The sequence below is a fragment of the Rhodnius prolixus genome, unplaced genomic scaffold, assembly GCF_049639745.1.
Source record: "Rhodnius prolixus isolate KJV_2025 unplaced genomic scaffold, Rpr scaffold_10, whole genome shotgun sequence".
NCBI classification, from domain to species: domain Eukaryota; kingdom Metazoa; phylum Arthropoda; class Insecta; order Hemiptera; family Reduviidae; genus Rhodnius; species Rhodnius prolixus.
The window spans coordinates 3,176,044-3,198,481 of record NW_027411615.1 but is presented as its reverse complement, the minus strand read 5'-3'; the positions used below and the strand labels follow the sequence as shown (position 1 = coordinate 3,198,481).

At 36.4% G+C, this 22,438-nt stretch overlaps 1 protein-coding gene across 2 annotated transcripts in view; it reads right to left on the bottom strand.

The window, feature by feature from the left end:
• The window catches only part of Tmtc2 (Transmembrane O-mannosyltransferase targeting cadherins 2), a 549,780-nt gene that overhangs the window by 315,894 nt on the left and 211,448 nt on the right, over positions 1–22,438 (bottom strand). For both annotated transcript variants that reach the window (XM_074133413.1, XM_074133412.1), the window contains one exon: positions 1,563–2,166. In XM_074133413.1, the coding sequence (XP_073989514.1) occupies positions 1,563–2,114 (552 nt within the window). In that variant the 5' untranslated portion in view covers positions 2,115–2,166. The remainder of the gene's footprint in view (positions 1–1,562; positions 2,167–22,438) is intronic.

Sequence of the window (22,438 nt, the reverse complement as noted above, 5' to 3'; positions counted from 1 at the left end):
CGTTTTTGCTCATTTTCAGCAACTTTTTTCTCAAAACCTATTCGATCTGGGTTGTTTTCAAAAAAATTACAGTTATAAAGGAGGATTTGCCCTATATTTTAAAGAGAATTTGAGTATTTTATCTTTTATAGAAAAAGAGAAAAAAAATTATCAATGTTGGGTGTTCTTCAACGTTACGCTTTTTCGTGCACTTTTTGACGATCAACCCTTATACAACTGTCCTACCGGACAGTTTTTAATAGACAGGTGAAGGTACAAATAGTTGGAGAGTTTTTTAGCCTAATTTTGGAATCGTATAAATTTAAGCATCGTATAAATGGCCACCATTGAAAATCTGTTAAAAACTTTTAATTTGAACTTCTAGAATAATGGTTTTTCTTAAGAATAATTTGTACAAAATTACTAAGTGTATAGTAAACTTAATGTAATAATTATTAATGCTTCTATTACTGCAACCTATTTGGTCATACGGCATCGAAGTATTGGGATCTAAACGTTCCAATTCTCTTCGTATCCAAACTTTACAGTCAAAAATACTTAATACGAAAACTACTTAACGCTCCATTCTATATTTCTAACCTCACCATCCATAATGATCTTAAAATCCCTTTCGTTAAAGATCACGTTTAAACTAGTTTTCTCAAATTTCATTCCTCTACTAGCAGCTAATCCTAACCCTCTCATAGAACACCTATCTTCTTCCACATTACCAGGTAATCCTCCAAGGAGATTGAAGAGAAGATGGCCTCGCGATCTACTCTCAACATAAGAGCAGTATTATATAAAATTCACGATAATGGAGTACCACCACTGGGTGCCTTCTCCACTCAAATATCCTGATATTGTTATCTTATATCGCATTTACTTGTTTTAGCAGTTGTTGTACTTGTGAATTTCAATAAAAGATTAAAAAAAATAAAACAAATAATTATTATTAATGTGACAAGAGCGTAAAATGGTTCTTTAAATCAAAGGAATGACTGAAAGTAAGTAACTTTATTCTAGGACATAGATCCCCTAAGAAATCCTAATAATGATGGGCTAATCTGGATGAATAAATAAGACAATAAAACTTATTTCTAGTCAATAAATAAGTAAAAATACAAAAACAAAAAATCAGATTAACGTAAATTCGAAATTTCATCACAAAACGGAAGATACAACCTCAGATAAGGATTAAGGTTCGAAAATGGATCAGGATAACAAAAACTTGGGTGATACGGAAATGGCAAGCTGCAGAGATGATGATGGGAGTTGAGTTTTAAATACACAGAGTGTCCAGAAGTGATGAACAGAGGAAAGGAATCCAAAAGGAAATTGCACGGATTAGAAATGATTTTTATGGGCTTCCTGTGACGTCACACTTAGAAATCCGGGCTTTATAAACACCAACTTTTGCCCCGCAACATGCTCGAACATTCATGCGGAACCTAACCAAACTTTCAATAAAAATTAGTGATTTTGAGTATCTATTTCTACAAAACTGAACGGTAGTATCGTTCATTTCTTTTATTAGAAAGTGATGCTTATATCTAAAATTGAATATTTATTGGGGTACTCACCAGTCTGAGGCTGAGAGATTGCCGATGCAGCAGAACATCGTAGAGAGCGGAAAGAGCCAGCACGGTGATGCCCGTCTCTTTGCACAACATCGCACAAGCGGCCAGTCCAAGCGATGCCCACAGATACACCCATTCAACTAATAGATCGTGTTTAGCCGGAGTCACAACCCCACGTTTGCCACTCTCTTTGATTTCTTGCCTAGCCTCGCGAGCACTAACATGTCTTGAGTAGGTCAGAAAGGATAATAGATAGAAAATTGTGGAGAGAATATCCGCACGTCCGACAATACCGGCCACAGCTTCCGTATGTATTGGATGTACGGCGAACAACAAAGCGGTCGGCCCTGGTGCCGGCGATGCAAACACTCTGGCCGTTCTGTAGACCAGTGCCGTGGCTAGACTGTGCAACAGCAGATTCACCAGATGGTATCCCCAGGGACGATGTCCACAGGCCCAGTAGTTCAGCCGAAATGAGAGTACACACAGCGGTCTGTAGGAACCATGGCTGCCGCTGTTCGACAATGATGTGCCCCAGAAATCGTTCTTCCACATTTCCGTGATGGGTGTGCTCGGTAGTACATCTGGATTGCTCAGGATGGCTCGGCTGGAACAATAAGAAAAAATAATAACTAATCATCGAGTTAATAAAAATAGTTTTTGTGCTCTTAATTAGATCTTTTCAGTTGCACAAATTATTAAAAGTTATTAAATTATATACTTTAGAGAAGAATTGATGATTCATTGATGATTTAAAAAGTAATGATGTATGACGAAATATTGTTATGACAATCAATAAAAATGTCTCAACCTGTTCTACGTCAACACTTAGAGTTGAAAGCGTTCCTTTATTTGTAAACATTTATAGATTTTTCTTTTCGTACAGTAAAAAATTGCTTCTTTTAACTGCTGAAACTTCGCATTGTTTATGGTTAAGCGATGTTAACTTCTCCCATCTGGCCACACACTCTAAAATAGGCAAAACATTCTCTCCACAATTTTTCAATCATATCTCAAGTTATGGCGCCACAATAGCCGAGCGGTTAAGATACTAGACCCGCAAAGCTAAGATGTATTGTTGGTTTAGTGGGTTCGATTCTCGGGTCTAGGCCTTGTGCATTTTATTTAATGGTTAATATGAGAAATTTACAGTAAAGTATGTTAGGCGGTTATAGGCTAGACCCGCAAAGCTAAGATGTATTGTTGGTTTAGTGGGTTCGGTTCCCGGTCTAGAGGCCACGGATTTTATTTAATGGTTAATATGAGAAATTTACAGTAAAGTATGTTAGGCGGTAAGAGACTAGACCCGCAATGCTAAGATGTATTGTTGGTTTAGTGGGTTCGATTCCCCTGTCTTAGGCCTTGGATTTTATTTAACGGTTATAATGAGAAATTTACAGTAAAGTATGTTAGGCGGTAAGAGACTAGACCCGCAATGCTAAGATGTATTGTTGGTTTAGTGGGTTCGATTCTCGATCTCTAGGTCTTGGATTTTATTTAATTCAAGTTACATGGTTTGTTTTTTCTTTTAACATTAATTTTTACATTATTTTTTTTTTTTTAACACATGCAACTTTGCACCTTGCCTCAATACTGTTAAAATGAATACCTGCCAGTAGCCCTAAACTTGATTGTATAAATAATCAAAACGTGGGCAAATGAAAACAGAATTGGGCCGACAGAACCAAAAAAAGAAATACACTATTGTGGAGGTTGAGAAGAATGCTGTTTTGTTCCAAAATAATAATTGCTTCCATCATCAGTGTATTTACTACCGCATCAAGTATTTCCGCTGAAAAGTCAAAATAGAAAATCTGAACGATTACTATACTTCTCTTTTATTGGAGTAAGAGAAAGTAAAAGCTAAAAAATGGTTAAAGATTTTTAAAATTATCTATTTACAATTGAAACGTCGCTAAAAAATATATTTTTCGACAAGAGAATTTATAAATAAATTAGTGGAAAAAAAAATACTAAAATATAGTTCGATTTTCCGGAAAAGGAATTGAATATTAAGAGTGTAATAAGGAAACAGGAAAAATCCTTATCTTGCATATTTTCTCTTTTGTTTTAAGAAGAAAACAATAAGGAAATACAAGCCAAAATGGTTAGAGAGAGCGGAAGTAGTGAAGAAGAAAAACAACTCCCAAAGTTTGTAGACAACGTGCATGTCTGTGTTATGGTGTTAGACAGGATATGAAGAGAGGGTCGAAAGGGTTATATTAGGGAATTATCGTAAAGTAGCCCCAAGGTACCCCCGCAATCTACTCACCAGGTATAAAAACTCTAGAAGACTTAAGGGTTGGAAAGGTTATATTAGTCCTGGGCTCATAGTTTTGCAAAAAGTGTCTACGCTATGGAGGAGGAGTGGTTGGCATTGAGTAGGTTATGTGGAAGGCTAGTATACTCTAGCTCTAGAGCTACAAAAACTCATATAAATTCGTGTAGGTAAGATAGCTGAGTCAGATATAGAAGTTCTACTTAAAACCAGAGGTCAATTCGGGTTTGTTTATGAGCTAAATAACCCCAAAACAAAATTAGGCAAACGTTGTTTTGGCGAGACAAAGTTTTTTTTTTTTTTTTTTTTAACCCTGGGTTTTTTCCCAGATGCATTTTCTTTTGTAAGCTATCACATCATAGTACATCCCGTAAAATAAGAGTATCCACCGAATCCCCTGGAAAAAAGCCTCATAATTTTATGTTAATGAACCCAAGTGGCAACATGCTTGCTACGAGGGATTAACTATGGTCTCAAACCCAACCACATACAGAAAAAAACAATTGTACATACAGTCGAGCCTCCCATAAAGGACACTCTCACTAGCGACCACCTCCATTTGCGGACAGTTTTTGGATTTCCCCGTTTTACCCCTATATCACTTTCTATATAAAAGAACCTCCGTGTATTTATTAAGGCTTATTTTAACTGTATTGTACTTATCAATTATCTGGTGAGAAACCAGCCCCACAATCTAGAAGTGGGGAGAAAACCATTTGACGTCATCACCACCATCAATAGAAAAAAAAAAGTCAATACGAAATCCAATTCAACGACTCAAGCTCACTAAATCAACTTCCACAAGCAACTTCCGCATCGAACAATGTCATAGCTGAGGCAGCCATTCTCGTCCTAGAAGCCTGCACCACTCATTGACTGGAGATGGACAGGGTACAGTCGAGCCTCCCAGAAAGGATACTCTCACTAGCGACCACCTCCATTTACGGACAGTTTTTTGGATTTCCCCGTTTTACCCCTATACATTTTCTATATAAAAGAACCTCCGTCTAGCGGGCACTCTACATAGCGACCGCAAACATTGATTTTGGGGAACGGATTAAATGTTTCACCTCCCACCAACGACCACCTTATTATTAAAAGTTCGTTTGACGCGGTAATAAAAAGTAATTTATCCCCTCTCAAGTTTTTGTTTTTTTTTTCTGGTTTTTCCTAAAGTTTCCTATATAAGCTCTATACATTTTGTACCATTTTAATCATTTTTTCAATATTACTTTGGACGAACAATATTATTTTTTCCGGGTACGTCTCCCAAAACGAAAGTGGTTAACTCTAGAAAGAGAAAATAAATGTGTTGGAAGATTTTGCAAAAAATCAAATCGAGCCATCGTCAACTTGCCGAAAGGTTTTGTTCTATTTTTCTAATAATAGATGATAATATGATGATAATTTCACCATAAATTATTATTGTTATGAATAAATGTGATGATTATTATAAAAATTATTAATTAACTCAATAATATGAAGTTTTTTTGATAAATTTTTTGGATAATTAAGAAAAATTTGATGCATATCATGTAGCTGCAATAATTATGCAATTTATGTACGTTTTTACATCTATTAATAAATTAATTAATTAATAAACAATTTTTAAATAGATGTTTGGAAAAAAAAAACATATTTTTTCATAATGAAACTTGGTTACCTCCTTCTAACGGCCACCTCCAAACAGCGGCCTCTTTGCTTTCCCCTTTGCTTTATAAATATAAATATTGAGAGGCTCGACTCTCAATATTTATATTTATAAAGAAAGAGTTTTTCTATTTTCAAAAAAAGGAGAACGGAGGAAAATCTGGACAAAGGACACACAGAGGAGATACCGGAAGAGGTTTTCCGGCGAGGTGATTAAAACGAGAAAAAAGAATAAAATAAAACAATGTTGAGAAATGACAAGTTTGGTAACGGAAAAAGCAATAATAAGTACAACCTGAAGGACTCTCAAATAGGGAATAAAGGAGAGAAATAAACGGAAGTAGATATTCTAGGCAAATTGGATTACAGCTTGAGAACTCACCTCGGAAAATTAAAAAAGTAAGGTTAAAAAAACCTTCCTTGAATTCAAAATAAAATATAAATTGCATTTTCCTTATAATAATTATAATTTCCTAGAATTTTCTTTTTGTATTTGCTTCCCTGAATTCAATACGGAAAAATTATATGAAGGTTCTAATATTGGAAAAATAACAATTGGCTTCCATTTTCATAATACCTTTTTTCTTAAAAAAAAACTTTAATTTAAAAATTAATGTTCAATGTTAAAAAAACAAAAGTAGATTAATTTTATAAAACTGGGGATACTAATTAGCAACGAATATTGATCGACAGTAAAATTAAATAGGGTGAATAGTGTTGCATCATTCCTTTATTTTGGAATAACAATGATAATTGCTGTTCATTATTTTTAGAGACTGATTCATAGTTTCAATAGGATGAAAAAATAATTGCCATTTCAGTCATGATACATTTATTCTGCCGAGCTTTCGACCTGAGGGACTAGGTCATCTTCAGGGCTAGTTTACATTCAATCCAATTCGGTCTGTCCAATCACATTCAGTCCATGAACAGACAGGACAGAAGACACACCAACCCTGTAATGTAAAATATTACTTTGTAAACTAGCCCTGAAGATGGACCCTAGTCCGTAGGTCGAAAGCTCGGCAGAATAAATGTATCACGACTGAAATGGCAATTACTTTTTTCATCCTAATGAAACAATGATAATAATTTTTGCCAATTTATAGAAGAGTCAAAAACCAAATAACGCACGGATGTTCTAATCTGGAGTTCCGTTTTGTAATTTTTATTGTCAATTTCGATATAAAAGTTATACAAAACGGAAGTGTTATTATTTTTATTAATGAATTTATTTTTCGTCGAGTATTTGTGCTATTCATCAAGAGTCAGGGGCGGCTTAACCTATAGTGCAGGGTGTGCAATGCACACGGGCGCCGCGGCGCCCCCTGAGGCAGCTAAGAGCATCGTATTGGACCATCATGGTACAACAATGATATGACAGAAGCGGCCAGCCAGCGCGGTGGCGGCAGTTATCAAACGCGATAACTTAGTTAATAGTTATAGCTGCGGGGGGGGGGTCAGGCCTAGGGGCGCCAGGGTTTCATTGCACACGAGCGCTACACGAGCTAGAGCCGCCCCTGTCAAGAGTATTTGATTAAACGATTTTTTTTTTTAACTAAATACAAAATTTTTGGAGGGATACCTTGCAAAACACAAAGTTTACCCAAATTTTCAGTAACGTTGCTTCCCTATCTTTGTTTATATTAAATTGTAGTGGCCCCCCTGCAATTTTTTTTTCATTTCGTCGATAAATTAATTGATCAATATATTCTCGATATTTAGAAAAGCTAAGCGGCCCCACAGTAGCTGAACGATAACGAGGTGTTGTTCGCAAAGCTAATTTGGTGGTACTGGGTTCGATTCCCGATCGTCAACGCTTTGGATTTTATTTAATGGTTAGTAAAAGCAAATTTTATTAGGGTACACGTTTGCTAGTCGTCTCCGTTCACGACACCTAAGTTGGGTAGTTAGATGTTAAGTCTTAACTAGAATATACGGTGTAGGCGCGCTGACTACTTTTGATTGTATGCGTTATATCACGCACTTTTATTGTATCTCTGAGCTGTTTCTCACTTTTACCCATCATCAGAAGTAATTACTCATTTTGGTGTAGAGATTTAGACTACACTTATGTTAACGTCTCGCTACAACACTAGCTGAAATCAGCCAATTCATTTAAAGTGGCCAGCAAGGGCCGAAAGCAAGCGTAGGGTGAGACGGTAACGTAAGTGAAATCAAATCCATAAACCAAACTGATTACACTACCCCTGATGATGCACTAAAGTCTGAAATAGCTCTACGATACAATAAATATGCGTCTATATTCTGAACAGTCTTTTTTTTGACATTAGCAAGACGAGAAAGTAAAACTTAATTTTTACAAAAACGTGCTCTAGAACAAGGGGAACTGTAAGCCTGTTTTGGTAAGCATGGATGGTTAGACAAGAACAAATGTTTAAGCAAGGAGAAAAACACGTTTCGAAACACTTCAAAACTACATGGGGTCTAAATGTTTCTCAGACTAAGCAGTCTAAGCGGTGCTAACTAATTCCCAGCGTTAGAAGTATGAGTATATTTGTCTCTCTACAGGAAATTGGTGTTCTCTTACATACGCGCGCCACTATACTGACAAAACTCGTAATAGATGTGTGTCTATGTGTTTTTGTGTGTGTTTTTACCATGAAAACCCGAAATAAAGGCTCCTTGAAGAACTCTCTATTTAGGCTGGCGTAGAAGTTTTCTTCGCCTGACAATTGGACCATAAAAGTGGTAGGACAACTAGGTGGGAAAGACTACACGATGGGCACTCTGTCTATCATTATAGCAGTCGCATTACTAGGCAATGTGTGTTATACAATAACTTGGGAGCAGGAGGTGAAGATATATAATCTCGAAAACTCGTTGTTAGCCTATATCCGCCACCCAGTCTGATTCACTTCCTCTACAATCTTAAGCATATCTCCCCAAACTGCCAGTAATATTGTTCCACCCATTTCTTATATTGTTCTCCTTCTGTTATATTCTTTTTATTGCATTTAAGAAATAATTCTATTATTTGCCAGGCCAAAACAATTCTAAATTTCAGCGTCATCGTTTTGTATGTTTTTCCCCAATTAAATAAATCGCTTCTCATATTTAAAAAACAGTAATAATATTAAATAATAATATTAATAATTGAAAATTTGCTGTTAACGCTACGATGTTCTCTGACCAAAGTTTACTTTAAAATAACTTTAGCTAGTTAAAAGTTACAATAAACGCATTTTATTGCGTTATAAGAAACAATGATAACAATAAACAACATATCACACTCAAAGTGGAGAAGTTACTCAGCGGGGTAACACTCCAAGAACATTTTACTTTCTATTGATTCACAAATGTTAGAGAGAAGATAGCGAGGCTACTGTCTTTTAAGACTATTAGGAGTGTTGTCTGGCAATACTTTGGTAGAAAGGTGTTGTACCAGTGGATTGTGGTAAGATTGTAAGTTAAGAAGGAATTTCCAGCAACTTGTGTGACGTAAGGAATGTTTAAGTCTGTGTGAATGGATTGATTGGTGACGTAGAAAGGAGCGTTCCAAGTATTGAGCGAAGAATTTTGGACCACAAAAACTTTGGGAGCTTTAAGCGTATTGGTTGAACCCTACAGTTCGATGCCATAGGCCCAAACGAGCTTTAATATACTTAAATAAGTCTATTGTTGTCCAGAGTGAGTTTTGATCTGTTGTTTAACAGTCTTTTCAGTTGTCGGAAGCGTCTGTTGAGTTCTTGAGTTCTGTCCTCTTAAGTCTGAGTATGAGGGTTCCAAGTAAGTCTTTAGCTCAAGATAGTGAGACCACTTTGACTGCTGGTAGAGGAATTAGAAAGAGTACTGGTGTCGAAGAATAGTTAAGGCTGTAGTATCATCAGCTTAGATGAGAAGAGTAGTCTCAGGATGTTGGTGTATCTCAGGATGTTGTTCAGAACGGAGCGTCTAGAATGCACCCAATGCGGAACAGAGTGATTTTAAATAGAAAATAAGTTACAATTGGACAATATTTCCCTGAATTCTACCACTCCTTACTTTTATATCAGAAATCTTACATGTCCAGAGCCTTTTTAGAGCATTGCCCATTGCACTGTAACAGAGAACACTGTAACAATATTCTAGAAAGAGAAGTATACAGTGATGGCAGCTGGATTCAAACTCGGGGATAATCCCTGCGTGGGAATCCAGCGTGCTAACCACTGAGTTAATCCTTACTTTATTGGGATTATCACAGGGGTGTCAACCTTAGTGTTGTGAAGGGGCTTTACCAGGCGTGATCAAGGAAGCCTCACGACCAGAGGATTGTGGTGAGATTGTAAGTTAAGATGGAATTTCCTGTAACTCGTGTGACGAAAGGAATGTTTAATTCTGTGTGAATGGTTTGATTGGTGACGTAGAAAGGAGTGTCCCAAGTATACAGCGAAGAATTTTGGACCACAAGGACTTTGAGAGCTTTAAGCGTGTTGGTTGAACCCTAAAGTTCGAAATAGTTTGCCCAAACAGGGCTTTAGTATAAGTCTTTTGTTGTCCAGAGTGAGTTTTGATCTGTTGTCTAAAATAGTATGTTGAGTTCTGTTCTCTTAAGTCAAGAGTATGAGGATTCCAAGTAAGTCTTCTGTCAGAGGTAAAGCCCAAAGTTAAAAGTTAAATTTTAAATTGAAGGTTTTTTTTTAAGTACAGTTTGTATTAGAATGTGTGGTTTGTTGGTAAGTTAGGAGAATTTTACGAAGTAGCGATTTCAAAAAAATAAGCTTATCTAACGAACTCAGAATTCTTTAATCGTTTATTTTGCTTTGAGTGTGTGTTTATATATATGAATGAATGTGCTTAAATGCAAGATTAGAGCGACAAAAATTGTGGAACAGTCCATGACACCAGAGAACGCTATAGCCGAACAAGATTCATACTCCTTACATGGCGAATTTATTTTATTATCAAAAAAAAAAAGGAAGTAGCTAAATTGCGCCTAAGTTTGATTTTGGGGGGAAAACGGAAGTCGAATATAATCGCACACAAACACTTGGTGCACATAGTTTTTCCGTGATCAAAATGGTCTTAAAAACCTGTGAAAATCAACATTTAATAGCTTTTGTGATAATTTAAAGTAACACAAAATGTGAGAAATTGTTCAGACAATTTAACAACACTACTTTGTGCAAGTGTAGAGTATTATAACGTGAAACACTAACACGGTCTAGTCTACTATATACTATACTACTCTGCCGTGATGGATTTTCAGTTGAAGTGAAAGTTTCAGTAAAAGTTTAAGTTGTTGAGCAATTTCTACAGCTAAACGTGTACCTCTAGCCCTCTTTTCTCTCATTCCATCTCACTTGCACACACAACTAATCAAAAACCTTTTTAACACACTATCTACCATCCATTAATTTAATAGACTCTTTGTATCTTACCTTTTAGTTGAAGTACCCATTTCAGAAACTTCGTAATAAAAAAAAAAGAAGTGAGAATAAAGGCAAGACCTATAATTAATTTTATTAATTGTTATTGACATTCGTTCGCCAAAAGTCCCCGGCAGCAAATTTACTATAAGGCAGGCATTGATTCAATCAGGAATACCAGCGCCTCTTCTGCCAAGAATACACCTTAAGTCTGGTTTCTAGATCATACTGGTATTTTAGAAAATGAGGCGGTAGAGATCAGAATAGAGTGTGTCAAAACAGGGGGCAACGGCCAAATGCTGACAAGCCCCAGGAAGGGGAGACTACTTTCCCGTCCTATATCAAGGATTAGTTTGAGGATTTGAGGAGACTGGGTTAAAAGTTTGGCGACAGGATTAGTAACAGGGCAGCAATGGAAAATAGCATAATTCTTGATAAGTTGTATGAGTCAGATACAAGTTGGCGTTTGAAATTATACCCTAAGTTCTGTTAAGTTGCTGTTGATATTTATTGTTGATGGCTAAGTAGAGGGGTATTAGTATTAGTAACTGATCCATAACTGAGAACATCTGTAAGCTGAATCCACAGAGACATACGATATACATGACTTATGGCTTCCTAAAATATGAAGGATAGTGCGATTATAAAGTCAAAGGAGTCAGCCAGTACAAGTGTTGATCGTGTTGTTAGACTGGTGATACCCGCAGGGATGCTAAAATCCCTGAAGAAGTTAGGCTAGTCCACTTTACCTTCTACGGCACAATAAACAGTAAGAGTAACCTCTGAAAATGTCTGGAATTATTTCTTTATTTAAGTCGCAACATCTGAAAGGTCATTGGTGTTCATGGAAACGTTTATTTTAGTGAACTGGAGGCTTCCAGACAGTGTTCTCTCTCGTTGCAGACAACACCGTCCATTCGCGGGCAAAATGGGCTGTAGGGAAATTGTTGAGAATAGAAAAATCTAAAAGCCAGCAGCTGGACCTTTGTGTGGGAATCCAGTGCGCTGAACACTTAGCCGAAACAGGTTTTATTTTAATACTCGTAGTACGATATTTCTCAATGTACTCTGTACAGAATAACACAGTAAATTATTCAAGTTACCACCTATATTGGTTACTAAATGGTAATAGAATAGAATAGAAAAGAAATTTATTATTCTGGGACAATTGTCCCCTAAGAATAAACACAGGTACAATTAGAGGCCTTAATAGTTTGGCCTGTGATTAAACAGAAATTATCCATAAGTATTTACAAAAAGTGAAAATAAAAATAACAATAGAAATTAAGGAAATAAATTAGAACAATTAAAATTCCGGAGGAAGCTGGATAGAAAGGAGATAACTGAATAGACGGGATTTAAAGATAGATAGGGTAGGAGCAAGGAGTTCCAGAGAGAGGTAGCACGTATTAGGAAGGATTTGTCAAAGGATGAGATACGGTGTGAAGGGAATATAGAGATCAGATGAGCGAGATCTAGTTTTACGGGAATGGATCGAGGATTTGAACTTAAAGAGTTGAAAAATATAGGAAGGCCTTTGAGACTGGATGACTTGAAAAAGGAAAGAAGCCAAAAAGTACTGGCGGCGATAGACAGGAAAAAGCCACTTCAACTCATCGCAGTAGTGCGAAATGCGGGAGTCTCTGGAAATGCTGAAAATAAATCTTATGAAGCAGTTCATGGAGGCGCTTCTTGAGCTTAGCTTCGAGATAACCTGACCGGCCATACCATAGTCCGAAATGGGGGGAAAATAAGAGAGGAAACTAGGAGTTACCGGGTCTTAATTGGGAGAAAGGTGTCAGGGAACTATTAAACTACTTTAAGATATGGATGGAACGACGAGAGATTTGGAAAACATGGTTTTTCCAAGATAGGTTTTGGTCAAAAGTGATACCGAGGTTCTTCTTCACAGAGGAACAATATTTTATTTGGGATATTATAGAGGAAAAGATTAGGAAGAGGAGCCAATGATTTAAGGAGTGAGTTGGAGCCAATAACAATAGCTGAGAATATTATTTTTTTGCATCCCTGCTTGTTCCAGTTACTGGCTCCCATTGCAGTGAACGACTCTATATTATGACAATGTACTTCACAATTGTAAGTAATCCTTATAAGCAAAAGTTTCATAGGTCGAAATTGTAGGCTCGAGAAACTACTTTACACGCGTCCAATCATTTTTAATGTACCATCCGACTTCTAATCTTTTATTTGAGAGTAAAAGAACGATTATCTTCTATTTTATTTACTGTACCAAGTTTTACAATAAAATTAACTGTTATTGAGATTCGTTTCCCAAATTCTCCGGCAGCAAATGACTATAAATAAATGCAACAATGCAGACGTTGATTCAATCCGTCAAAGGCGCTTCCGTCAAACAAAAGGAAACAAAGTGACGCCAAAACGCTAATAACCGTACAAGATTCATGCTTTTACAAGGCGAAATTATTTTATTATCAAAAACGGAAGTAGCTAAATTTTATATCAATTTTTTAAAGATCGCAATACTTCCGTTATTTTGCAAGAGAAAGTAAAAAATAATGACGTGTCTTTAGGAGAATTCAGTTTAAGTGTTATATAATTCACTTTTCGAAGAAGTAGTAGTAGAAGAAAAGGGGTCTTGAAACGAAGAGTTGATTGTTTCTGTAAGCAAAGTGCGAAAGGATGATGTCACTTAAAAGAGAGAAGAAGTCTTATCGGTTTGGTTGGTAGAGCCGCAGGCAATCGTGCACTCTCATTTCTACTGATGACGTTAACATTGTCGCGCACTCACATGCTCGTTCAAGAGAATGGGCTGACAGAAGGGGGGACGTGAAGTTTGTGAAAAAGAGTCAAAAGCCGGGAGGAGTGTAAGGACGAGAGGGAAGTATAAGATAGTGGAGATTAGAAGGTGAAGTCGGAGAAGTTTCGTACCGACGAGCGCTGCGCGCAAGTTAGACTGCCGGGTGGCGTTTGCTTAAGTGGAGGAGAAGTCAGAATGTTAGGGGGGAGAGGTGTTGCTCTAAGAAGGAAATAGAGAGAGAGAGAGAGAGAAAATAAAAAGAAGAGCAATAGTGTACTCTGGGACTGGTTGATTCCGATAAAAGGTTTTCCCCGTCCTGTCCGGACGTAGCGCTATCACAATGTCGCACACAGAGCTACCACTGAATCCATCCCAGAGTCACAGGTAGTCTGAAGGGAAGATTCACTCTCAATATCGCCACAAACCATTTCCAAATTAAATCCCTATCAATGCAATATCTAGTTTTAGAAATGAAATTTTTTCATAAATTGTATTAGACCACCAAAAACTTCACTAATATTTTTATTAAATTCCTTTACTAAGTGAGCATCCTTTTTTATAATCCTGTTAAAAAGTGTTATTTTTATTTTTAAATGACGCTGGAGTTCCACAGGGCAGCATCCTGGGTCCTATTCTCTTCTCCTCTCAAATAATCCCGATGTTTTGTTATCATGTACCAAATTTAATCAAAAAAACAAAACTTAGCGATCAAAAACACGATTTTACATGGATCTCGACCTCATGGTGCACTAAAACGTTTATTTGAAGTAGTGTTCTATTAGATTAGATTAGATTAGACTAGGGCAGCCACAAGGCCAACGCCACTGCGACCCCTTTTGGATCTATTGTGGCTCCCCTCACTCTAAAGCTCACCCTCCACACCTGTCCTTTTAATCAGACTCTTAATTCTGGAGAGCGACTCCTGAGTAAAGCTCTCAGGCCTTGGTTTTTCCTCCCCGAGAAGTAACATCCTTAGCCACACGAGCCCCTCACACTGACACAACACGTGCAGTACCGTTTCCTCCTCCTCTTCCTACAAAAGGCTATCATCTGCCAGGCCCATGCGAAGCATGTGTTTCCTGAGCCTGCAGTGGCCCAGTTAATAGGCCCTACAATTATCCTTATAGCCCCACACGGTCTTGACGGATTAATTCTGTAGTCAGCCTCGGCGAATAGCCTTTAATGAACTCCTTCGTCTGTCTCTGCCCTGTTGGTGGCAAGCCACCACTCCTGAGACCTACTGTGCACCCATAAGTTAGTGGTCGCAGACTTAACACACTTCGAAACCCCAAAACAGGGCTCCGGACTAACGAAGTGTCCCGCAGAGCCTTCCCTGGCCAATAAATCTGCCGCTTCGTTTCCCTTATGTCCTGAATGACCAGGTACCCAAACCAGAAAGACCTTATTTTGGTCACTAATTCCTTCAGGGCACCTAGACAGTTCCAAACCAGTCTTTAGTTTTCTATTAGAAGTCGATTAGTTTTAATCAAAAAAATTCTAAATCTAGATCGATTCTAACACAAAGCAGGCTTTCCATTAAATTACTATTTCAAACAGTTCAATTCTATTGATATTTATCACTTATTAATGGATGTAAATTTTGTTGAATGAGTTGCGATTATAACGAACTTGCGGGAAAATTCTATTTTCTCTTTTTACCTTTTCTTCTTAAAGAAAAACCTATTTCCCAGGCGGACTTTTCCTTTAACTACATATATTGCCCATCTGGGATTAAAAAATAATTTAAGATCACGTTATAGTGCACACGAAATGAAGCTAAATTATGATTATTTTGAAGTGAAGAGCAGCTTTTCCGGCCATAAGTTTTTCTCAACCTCTCCTCACAATGAATAGAAAAAAAAGAAAAAAAGAAAACTTTAGAGGCATGCCAACAACATTGTGCGGTCCAATGTGCAACAATTTCCCTGAGTTAGTTACAAATTCAACAAGCTACAATACCTTTGTTCCAACAGTATAATAACAATGGCACTGTATTGAACTTCCTGAGCAACGTTTAACTAACTGAACAAAGGCAACCTTCCCATGCGTGCAATTAAAAATAAATGCACTTTTAGAAAGGGAAAATGGTATAACAAAGGAAAATTGTGCAAGGGGAAAAACTGATTAAATTTGTTTGCACTTGCAGATAACATTATAAATTTAACACGACTTTCTCCTTAATACAATTTTGGAAGGTTTAAAATTTTCTAAAGTGGTTAAACTGCACGTTTTACTGAAATGACACGTTAAAGGAAACCTAGGAGTAGTTTATCCTCAGAGTACTCTAAAAATAATTTACCTACGAAAACAATTCAATGAAAAAAAAGTTCTAGATTTCATGTACATAATGTCTGTACACAGTTTAAAAAGGATGGTTAGAGGCATTTTCCGGAAAAACTTGAAAAAGTGAAAAACCCATACAGAGTAAAGATGGTAAGGTGCTGATGAGCATTCCAATTTATTTATTTTTTTTGAAGCTTTTTGTTGAGGCAGTCTATTAATAGGCTTCTCTGAGAAGCTTGCACTATTCACAGTCTGATAACAAGAGATTAAGTGTTCCAGAGACTGACAGTGCATTGAGAAGACTTCTGAGCACCTAAGGAGCTCAGAAGCGTTAACCCGTAAAATGATCCAAGTAATTATCTTTTCCGTTCAAATTCAAAATTTTACGAAATCTGAATTAACATAAGCGTGAGTATTTATTAAAACCTATTTTAACTGTATTGTACTTATCATTTAACTGATAAGTACCACAATCTAGAAGTGGGGGGAAAAAAAGAGAAAACAATTTGACGTCATCACCACCATCAATGAAAAAAAGAACTCAAAATAACGAACTCCACTTCAACGACTCAAGCTCACTAACTCAACCAAATCACTTCGTGGGCAACTTCCGCATCGAACAATACCTCAGCTGAGGCAACCATTTTCGTACTATAAGCCTGCACCACTCAATGACTGGAGGAGATGGTCAGTGTACGAGTAGTTCGTAACGAGAGACTACTGGACAGTGCATTGCGGATGCACCTACGGCCCCTAGAACCGCTAACGCGCTGCTAAATATGCTACTTTTACCTCCAGCATAATAATCATTAATTCATGCTCAAACACACACTTACTAATAATTATGGAATAAATTAAATTTAGTTCGGCATTTTTACTTATTCATTATAAATTTTAATTACGTTTTTCCTTTCATATCCCTCAACTTATCAAATTTCTCATATTATCGATCTCTTTCATTTAATATACCATCTATCGATATCGTAAATGTGTAGGCTCGAATTCCAAGTTTACAGGGAATCCAAATAATGTTTGTATCCATGACAACAATGGATATTGATGAGAGAAAAATTCTGGTGAATTTTCCAGATCGGATTTTCTGTTTGATATATTTCAAAAATTATACGAGGTGTGTTCAAAAAATAAGGTGAATTTTCATTTTTCTTAAAAAATATTTATTTATTCATCGATTTTTATTTTGTCTCCTTCAAAGTAGTCCCCCTCAGATATAATACATATGTGCCAGCGTTTTTTCCAATCCTCGGAACAGTTCTGATATGCACTTTTTGGTATGTCCTTGAGCTCTCTCAGCGATTCGGTTTTTATCTCCTCAATCGTCGCAAATCTCCGTCCTTTCATGGGTCTCTTCAATCATGGGAACAGGAAAAAGTCGCAGGGCGCCAAATCTGGTGAATACGGTGGCTGAGAGATGATAATGTCATTCAACAATTCCTGAGCGATGCTCATGCGACGGTTTTTTTTAATCAAAATTCAGCAATTTTGGAACGAACTTCGCTACTACACGCTTCATGCCCAAAATTTCCGAAAAAAATTGCAGGACATGTGCCAACCGATATGCCGACAACCTCAGCAACTTCTCTAATTGGGATTCGACGATTCTTCTCAACATTTTCATCGGTTGTTGATGTGCTGGGGCGTCCAGGGCGAGCGTCGTCATTCACATCTTCTCGACCTTCTGTGAAAAGCTTGTACCACTTGTAAACATTTTTTTTGACACAGAGTACTCTCACCGTACGCCACTCTCAACATTTCAAGTGTTTTTGAGCACTTAATTCCATTTTTTACACAAAATTTGATTCAAATTCGTTGATCCATTTTTTTCGACAGAAGAAAATCGCCGAACTCGCAAAACACTTGTCTTATTTATGTCTCTAACATACAAACTAAACATGCTATATAGCTACAACTTTGAAAATATGTTCGAGACAAGTGTACCAACATAAAAAAAAAAGACAATCGAAATTCGAATGTACGTAGCCCGCGAAATTTGAAAATTCACCTTATTTTTTGAACATACCTCGTATATAATAAAGAAAAATAAATGTATAAACAAAATCACGCGCACATTATTCTTTTACAGATGAAAACAAAAAGAAATAGAAAAACTTTTGCTACATATACGTGAGGATGGAACTCACAAAGTGGACACGTTGCTTATTACGTCATGTTTTGGGAGAAAATTAGCCAACATGAATTCCAGTAGGACCTTTGTAGGACCTACACTAATAATTAACCGAGTTGATTATATTTTACCAAACCGGGAACGAGAGATAGAGTGAGAAGAAGGACTTCTGAGGAAAAAGCGTTGTTACAAATGAAAGTTACCAACTAATTTACCGGGAAAACTTTGAGTTTTCCACATTAAAGACAGGGGGAGAGGGTGCCTTTGAGTGAGGAAGGAAGAGAAAGAGGACTCTGTTAAACTCTTGTTCCTAAATTTGAGTTAGAAAAAAAATTAATTGAAGTACGGAAGGAAAACATCCTTCAGGAGCACAAAGTCTGATCAACTGGAGGACCTACACAGAAAATTTAAAAAAATCCCAGAAAAAGTGCGCAAATACATAATTAATTTTTATACTACAAAAAATGGAAAAAAATAAAAAGTGCCTCAAGAGGAACAATTGGGAAAAAAATTTAGGGTTGATTTAAAGGGACTCTACAAGGATGCTAACAGTTTATTAACTCGATCATCGACGCTTCATCCTTTGGGAAGGATTCGAGGGAAGAGTAGACTGTGGCAGGTTGTGTATGAGCGGATTAAAGTGTTGGGTAAGTTTTGGAATGAAATCTGGGCGCGAAAAGGGGATTTGGCCAGGTCAGGGGTCGGCAACCCGCGGCTCGCGAACCGCTTGCGGCTCTTTTATACAAATTGTGTGGCTCTTCAGCCTGCCCAAAATATATTGTGTATTTCAATTGTATTGAAACCAATGAAAATTTCATTTATTAAAGTATTTTAAATGTGATAGGTTTGAAATTGAATAGAATTATATTAAAATACAGTACGTAATATATAGGAGCCGCCATTTTCATTCAAATACAGGTTTAGTTATTATTTATTTGTTTATTTACTTTGCAATATGTGAAAATAAATATATAAAACATTTAAATGTTATCTGAATATCATAAAATAATAATTTGTGAATACAAATGATCTACTAAATTAAAATTATTTAAGGAGAAATGGCTCTCTACTTAAAATAGGTTGCCGACCCCTGGGCTAGGCCAAGAACAAAAGAGATTTTTAGGTATATGCAGTATGAATAGTGTAGAAAGGTGCGTACGGTTTTCGATTAGAGGGATTGGGATACGGTTAACATTAATACCATAGTCCATAAGTCCAGACTGGGGCTAGTAGGGCTGTGTACAGTTCCTTTTTTTGTTCGTTGGATCGTTTGTCGAATAGTGTTTAGACCAAGCGAGACGTTTGTCAACGTAGAATCCCAAATACTGCATGGTATCCGCCGCAAGGATAGCAATGTGGTTTTTAGACAGATTGGATGCAGTAATTTAATGATTATAGTTAAAGGGTTATGTAGCGTGATTTGGTCTCGTTGAGTTTTATTCACCGTTGGCGAAACCAGCGTTCGAGAGTAGGAAGATAAGACTGGATCAGATTGCATTAACGGCTAGCAAGACTAATTTTACCTTCTTTAGTTAATTTAAGTGAATCTTTGTTAAATTAAGACTGGAATACGGTTTAACTGGAATAAGTGCCGCTGTAAACGGAAGTAAGCTGTCGGTGTGACGTATCAAGAAAAGTTTTAATGTAGTTTTAGTCATTAAATATATTAATTTATGAATAAAAATAATAATTAAAAAATGAAGAATTCATTCACAGAGAATCAGAATAAATAATAAAATAAAATCCAATCAAAATATTAATTAAATATAACAAACCGTCCCCTTAATTAAATTTGTTAATAATTAAACAACAGGTCATAAAATTTAGAAGAAGAAAAACCTAGCATAAAAGATATAAAAAATTTCATTAAATAATTGAACTGGAAAATAAAAATGGCGTAATTAACTTAGTTTGCTGCTATGAAAACTTGAAAAAATAGAAAAAATGGGTAATACCTTGAATAAATAGATAAATAAAAATAAATATTATAGTTGTAAAGAGAACATAAAAATCTAATTTTAAGTTTAAACTTGCTATTAATTGATAAATCTAATAAAAATATGTCAAACTTTAGGGCCTCTAGTTTTGCATAGCATATACGAGTATTTTTCAAACTCCGAAATTGTATTTAATATTGAAAAGCTGACCAACCCTGCTCAGAATGACTGGAATTTCACTCGAGAAAAATGATTCAAATAAAAGTTCAAGACTGATATCGCAAACAATTTTGTGGGTCACATAAATTTGAGTTATTATTTCGCGAGCAACATGTGGATAAAATATATTGAAAGCGCAAGTGACAACACATAAGAGGGGGGGAAATACCCTAAAACTGGTCCATGAACAAAAAAAAGAGTGCGAAAAAATATGTCGATCTCCAAAAATATTGGAGCGAGAGATTGTGGGTTCAAACAAGTAACCACTGTTTCTAGGGTTTAGGATAGATTCTATTTGGAGGATAACCAACGCCATCGAGTAGTTAGAGCAACACTTCCGGTGTTGTGTGTTTAATTAGACAAAGACTTCCTTTAAAAGACAAAGTATATATAGAAAGGCATTTATTCACCAGCTCTTCGACGTTTTAGAAAACCAGGCCTAAACGCTTTTCTTTTGTTCTTTACCTGTAATTACATAAAAAAGGAGGTCTAGGATCATCCAGATGCCTCTAATCTAGGGTGATCCCCACCAACTACTGTCTTCTTCTTCTTGGATGATTTTATAGAAAGAACTTTCTTTTTTTTAAATCCCACAAAAAGTGAGCGTATTCCTTGAAAAACTGCCTGCAGGACCACGTAACCTACCGCTTCATTGCCGCTATATTCCCAAAGACTGGGCACTCAAATGAGAATGATCTCTCCCTTCGGCCTACCAATTACATATTTAGTCTTGGACAGACTTCATAGGACCTGAAAACCGCCTGGCTGTCAGAGAAGATGACATCACCAAACACCTTTTAATTAATCGAATCTCATAAACTCGTACAGCACTAAGCTAAATTGCATTTCAGCTCCCGTTGAAAGACTAGACCATCCTAGCTAAGCAAAATTTCAAACCCATAGTTTAACCCCATAGTACGACCGGTTCAAAACTATAGAGAGAGCCCCAACTATTGTGAACTATGAACTAATTCAACTACTCTAATTTATCATCAAGTCTTGGATCTTCAATGATCATAACATCATAGAAGAGTTGAAACATTTGAATACCAAATTTATAATGTCCAAACAAAACCATTAACTTCACTAAAGTTACAAACAACATTTCATTAAACACAAAATACCGTAGTTGGTTGTGTAATCAAGAGAGAATCGCTCCTATTATAGTTTCTGGAAGTTTATTTGTATGTGAATTGATTGGAGACAATCGATACTTTGAACACAAACTAAATCTTAATGGACTATTCTAAACGGGACGATCGATAAGTTAAGGTTGTGAAACAATGCGATTCGATGCTTGTTTAAATAAAGAGCAAGGACAATAGTTTGGTTAATAACCATATTAAACAATTCGAAAATATTATTCGTACAAAAAAAAAATTATGCTAAACTATAGAGAATCATAAAACACTAATAACAATAGCAATAAAAAATAATAACGACTAATAACAATAACAATAGTAATACTGTATGAAGCCAAACTATAATATTAACCAAAGGGGGATTGTATCAGATAACAATATCCCTAACAGTCAGCACAGGAGTCATTGAAGTCTGACAAATTCTAACCACAGGTTATTATTTAATAAAACCAAAAAGCAAACTCGATCCAATAATAATCCAATTTACGTAATAGCAAATCTATAATAGTTATTGCTTAGCCAGAAGTTGAAACTATCAAAATAGTATTCAACATTTTCCCAATTAAAAATATTAATTTATAAATTTTATTTGGGCAAAATAATTTGCCCATTTTATTTTGGTAAAGTGTAAATAAATGTAATTGGTAAACCGTGCCATATTTTTTTACCGGAAATTCATGATTCGAAGTGCTCTGAACACGAATGCGGTTTACGAAATCTGGAGAGAACACTGAAAAGAACTGGGTGATGCTTCCTGGGGTCAAACAAGGGCAAGAGGGTCATGCCCTTAGCTGTGTAAACGAAGAGCCAAAGAGACTCTGGGCTTAGGCCAGAAATCAGATTTCTCTGGTTACAGGCCTATTCACAGGGGGGGCGGCAGGTTCAGAAAGCACCTCTACAAGGTGGGGGCTTATCAGCTCGGAACCGTTGTGTGCAGATTGTGTCAGGAAGAGTACGAAACAAGGGCCTCTCACTTGTTGTTATTCGATTACGTTGCAATCGAGCTGCTGCGCTACAGATATCTTTGGAACTTTGAGGCTAAAGGAGATTGTAGCGCAAAAGGAACTGGTAGTGAAAGT